This window comes from Penaeus vannamei, chromosome 19 (genome assembly GCF_042767895.1).
Source record: "Penaeus vannamei isolate JL-2024 chromosome 19, ASM4276789v1, whole genome shotgun sequence".
Lineage (NCBI taxonomy): Eukaryota > Metazoa > Arthropoda > Malacostraca > Decapoda > Penaeidae > Penaeus > Penaeus vannamei.
In genome coordinates, this window is record NC_091567.1 from 35083874 (window position 1) to 35088873 (window position 5000).

General features: G+C 36.9%; 2 protein-coding genes across 3 annotated transcripts in view; both read left to right on the forward strand.

Annotated features, from left to right (window-relative positions):
* Nucleotides 1-3100, forward strand: part of LOC113809163 (uncharacterized) — a 7348-nt gene extending 4248 nt beyond the window's left edge. For both annotated transcript variants that reach the window (XM_027360663.2, XM_027360662.2), the window contains exon 2: nucleotides 1-3100. This exon is cut by the window's left edge and continues 695 nt beyond it. In XM_027360663.2, coding sequence (XP_027216464.2) covers nucleotides 1-109 — 109 coding nt within the window. In that variant the 3' untranslated portion in view covers nucleotides 110-3100.
* LOC113809158 (facilitated trehalose transporter Tret1-2 homolog) overlaps nucleotides 2931-5000 on the forward strand; it is a 9098-nt gene continuing 7028 nt past the window's right edge. The window contains exons 1-2 of the mRNA XM_070133650.1: nucleotides 2931-2999; nucleotides 3136-3190. Of these exons, the coding sequence (XP_069989751.1) occupies nucleotides 2931-2999; nucleotides 3136-3190 (124 nt within the window). The remainder of the gene's footprint in view (nucleotides 3000-3135; nucleotides 3191-5000) is intronic.

A 5000-nucleotide genomic window follows, 5' to 3' on the forward strand; every position in this document is an offset into this window, starting at 1 on the left:
GTTGGGTGTCATGCTTGCGATAAGCGTTTGCTACAACTGCTATACTTTGAATGAAAGTAGAAAGATAAAAGCAAAGTACCGCTACACAGGTATAACCACTCAATCTTAAGGAGCGGTCACACTAGTCTCTTCTGTCCAAGGTTCCCGAGACAGAATGGGATCCGAGATGAAAAGCCCTAGCTAGTCCGAAATCTCTGCGTCGGTATTTCATCCATAGACCGATTCGGTGTGACGTCACAAGCCGGAGTCGCCATTCCACTTGCTGAAAACAAACCCATCGCTTGCAGATACCTTGCTATCAACGTGAAGGAAAATGGCATATGAATTCTTTGATTCTTCAAAAACCGAAGCGAAAAAGTGATATGAAGCAAAACTTGAAGCTGTGTAGCTAAAAGAGTGCTCATACCGAAATCTGGATTGACGATCCTTCGAAATAACTTAAAATTGAATATTCCGACATCTACGACTATTCTATCAATAAACCAGGTGATAATAATAATAATAATTTTATAATAACATAATTTGCTACAGTAATGCATGACATTTAGCTATATAGAGTTTTTTCATTGAAATCAGTGCCATTTCCTAACATAATTTTTCTTCCCATTTACTAGGCGTTTATGCAAAGGAGACAATGAAGTCACATAAAAGCCGAAAAGCAAAGCATTTTTCTCTCCTCAATAATGTGATCTCAAGAGATAGGACCTCTTCATATGTTTCTTCTGCCGGATCATATGACATTTCAGACAAAGGCAACAGGCAACTGTATACCTGCTTTGTTTTCATTTAATGGACAGGGCTTGAAGGCACTTGGGATAAAGTCTGGGTGAAGTGGATTCGGGGATGGTTTACCTGTAAATATAAATTATTATATATCAGTTTACTACAAAAAAGTAATAAATGAAAATAATAGAATTGCTATTGTGCTTTTTAGAATATACGACTACTGCCAAAGCCTAATGTCGACAATGTTGATCTTGTTTGGCCTTGATAAGTAGTGTAGATAGACAAGAATTTGAAAGTGATTATCTGTCTCTGGAATTTGAAAAGGTGTAATATATTAATATGTGCATCAGTAAAATGTTCTGAACAGATGTAAACATTTTCCATCAGCCAAGCATTCCCATCAACGTTCATGCGTTTCATGGCCTGTAGGCCCACCCATCACTTCCACTATTCAGGTTTCTTTTCGCGATCTGGGAATATATGAAAACATATTAAACCTTTCTTTCCCATCATGTTGTGGTTTGAACAACCAACGACAACACAGTTCCTTGGCATTTTCACGCAAAGAAACGAAATTCTCAGAAAAATTCAGCGACTTTGTAAGCAAGGCGCAGTGATTTTTCGAACGAACGAGGGTTTGTTTTCACCAAGTGCTCGTTGCTAGGGGCGGTTGCTAGGCGTTACCGAATCGGTCTATAGTCAGACCAGGAAAGGTTTTACCATAATAAATACTATCATATGATTAATGGTAAGCTCAGTATTTAAAATCCTAAAAAGTTATTATTTTATGTTAAAAGCTATTGACTTTTAGGTAGTAAGATATATAGCATTGATCAATGTCTCAGTATTTTTATAAATAAAAATGATGATAATTTTGACTTCCTTGCCATTAACAGCCATTAAAATACTCGCATAATCCACATTGGTTGTGAATATGACCGGTTATCGTACAATGATAAGAATGCTTGTCTATGTTATCTATATATCGGGCGTCATTCTCTGATGAGCAGTCACACGTAAGATGACAAGAACACTTTTAATCTAGATTTCAATCGAAATTATACGAATTATCTATACGTCGTCCTGATATTGGTTTTGTCATGTTGACTTTAATTCGGTAAATCACCTCGGTTTCCTGTTGTGAATTATTTCAGATAAAGAGGAAAGAAAATGTATAAGAATCATCACCCATGAGTTTTGCATTTTGCATCTTTGATCATAAACCAGTTTTATTTACATAAAAATGTAATAGTCATTCCCATCCAATTTGTAATTTAGACTATACACATTGAAAAAACGGTGCATCATTGTTTTTCATGTGCATTCCTTTCACAGAATCCTTCAGTCATATCTCTGTAAAATAAATATAGTGCATATACTTGATTTTATGATTTTAAAGTTCTTGTTATTGTTGTTCTTTATTCTAGACATATCATTTTATGATTTTAAAGTTCTTGTTATTGTTGTTCTTTATTCTAGACATATCATGATGGATGATAGATCTGCTAGTATTAAGGTTAACTCGTCTTTCGGGTTTAAATAGGGTAAAGGGTTTACTTCCCTGTATAAACTTTTGTACTGCATTTGTCAAGTCGTCCCCCAAAACTATATTCAGGTAAAATTTTTGTGAACTCATAGGTAAGACCTGTGGTTCTAGGGGAAGAGCTGTGTTGGTGTGAATGTGTTGTTTATATGAACTCGTAGGTTAGACCTGTGTTTCTAGGGGAAGAGCTGTGTTGGTGTGAATGTGCTGTTTAGATAGAATTAGCCAATGGGGGAAAAGGTGATCATTATACATTTCATTTTAACCCAGGTGGGATTTTAATCATTTGGTTGGGGATTAGAAGGGGAGGGTGGAGAAGTACCAATTACTAAGGATCATGGTTATAAAAATACTGATGTAAGCTGTATGTCAGTCATACTCTACAAGTTACGTGGTTGGAGCTCTAACACTAGCTCTTTGCTGACATTTCTGTGCGGGAAAGGCTAGAACAGTAGCAACTCGAGGAGGTGTCATGGCGTCTGTTTTGATAATTGTTCAATGAAAATATAACCATTAAACTCATTACTTTCCATCCTTTTGGAAAATTAAAGAGACTAAAATGATCGACCATATTCATAAAGCATCCGTACCTTGTGTGATGTCATCAAAATAAACCCCATGTGCTTTTTTTTTTTTTTTTTCAAAAATAGAATCAGATGCCATGACGCCTCGAGTTGCTAGTGATCTAGCCTGTCACATTTCCTGTACGGTTCGAAGCATTAAGGAGAAAGTCTGTTATGATTTGTCCAGGGATGCCGTGTATGCTAGTCATAAGCGCCGGTAAACCTGTAATTGTTGTTGAAATGATATTGAATAAATTATTTGTAATCACACTGTCTTTTAATGTCTTTGTTTTTTATCTTTAGAGTCGTATTTATGGTAGCGCAAACACAGAGGTTGATGTGACCAAAGAGTATATACGTCTTTGCATCAGACACATTATGTAACTGTCGTTGTTGGACATATATAAATTGGTGTTACGTGCCATCCTATAGTAAACAAAGATTCATATTTCTTTTTTCCATCTGCATTCTTTTAATTCTCTGTTTCTGTCTGTCTGTCTCTCACTCTCTCTCTCTCTCTCTCTCTCTCTCTTTCTCTCTCCCTCCCTCCCTCCCCTCTCTCTTTCTTTCTCTTTTGCTATTTCTTTTTATTGAAATGTTTTTCCATATTTGCACACCTGTATCGTGTGATCCCGCGCCAAAATGAAGACAAGTCGACGCACCCTGTAAAAACCCCTGGTGATAATTGCTTTCACCGTTCAACCTCGAAGATGAAGGCACGCGGAAAACCCACAATGCATCATAGGTTCTTCCCCTCCCTCCCTCCCACCTTCTATCTCTGTCTCTGTCTCTCTCTGTCTGTCTGTCTCTGTCTCTCTCTCTCTCTCTCTCTCTCTTTCTCTTTCTCTCTCTCTCTCTCTCTCTCTCTTTCTCTCTATCTCTCTCTCTTTCCTACCCCATCTCTCTCTTTGTCTCTTTGTTTCTCTGTCTGTCTGTCTGTCTGTCTCTCTCTCTTTCTCATTCTCTCTCTCTTTCGTACTCTCCTCTCTCTTCCTCTCCCTTTTACCCCACCCCTCTCTCTCTCTCTCTCTCTCTCTCTCTCTCTCCCTCTCTCTCCCTCTATCTCCATTTTTCTCACTCTTTCTCTCTCTTTTCCTCCCCCCCCCCTCTCTCTCTCTCTCTCTCTCTCTCTCTTCTTTTCCTCCTCTAAGCCCTTATTGAGGAAACAAGGACTTGTAAATTTGTATGTTAAGTCCTAATTTGGGGTGTTGGCTTATCTCTACTCCTCTCCTTTTTGGATGTCTTATTATTCTCATCTGAAGAGAAATGTTTATACTTGACTTTATTTCGAAGCGTTCAGGTTTAACACGATAATCAGTCGCTGGGATTTCTTTCCCAGGTAAGTATTTCATTAAGAATGCATAACAGAATGAAAATGCAGGAAAGGAGTTTCTTGTATACAGTTAAACCGCGTTGATATAATAAAGATCATTTTCAGTCGACAATGAAAAGATTTAGTTCGTTGATGAAAATTTTAAGATTCTAAGATTTAAATTTTAAGATTAAAGAAGCATCATGAAGGGGATTAGTTTATATAAAAACATTATGATCACTCCTATGATAAAAATAATTTACTCCGTTGATTTATCGGCTGTTGAGATAAACTCTCTCTCTCTCTTTCTCTTTCTCCAGAGAGAGAGACAGACAGACAGACAAAGAGAGAGGCATACACACACACACATACATATATACATTCATACCTACAAACATACACTTACATTCATCACATCCATACTTTTCCGAATGAGAAACCCGGAAAATTTTGTCGCAAATGAGTACTATGTTTCTAGAAGCCGGGAGAAAGAAATTGCGAGAGAAAATGACTAATTGGCGCCTCGATCAACTGCTCGTCTTTAAGATTCAATAAACATCATAAGGTTACTGCGTCAATATTCTTCGTTGGATTATATTTTGTCTTTATTTTGTCTTTTGTCTCCTCTGTTGTGTCTTTTGATCGTAGAGATATCCAAACTTGCTGTAATGTCTAACCCAAACATTAAAACCCGCACAGTGTAAAATTTGGAATCTTCTCCTGAGGTCAGGAAATAACCGCCCGTAGACAAAGCGGTACGCTTCGTAAAAAAATTATATTCATACATACAAACACACACACACACATATGTATATGTATATATATATATATATATATATATATATATATATATATA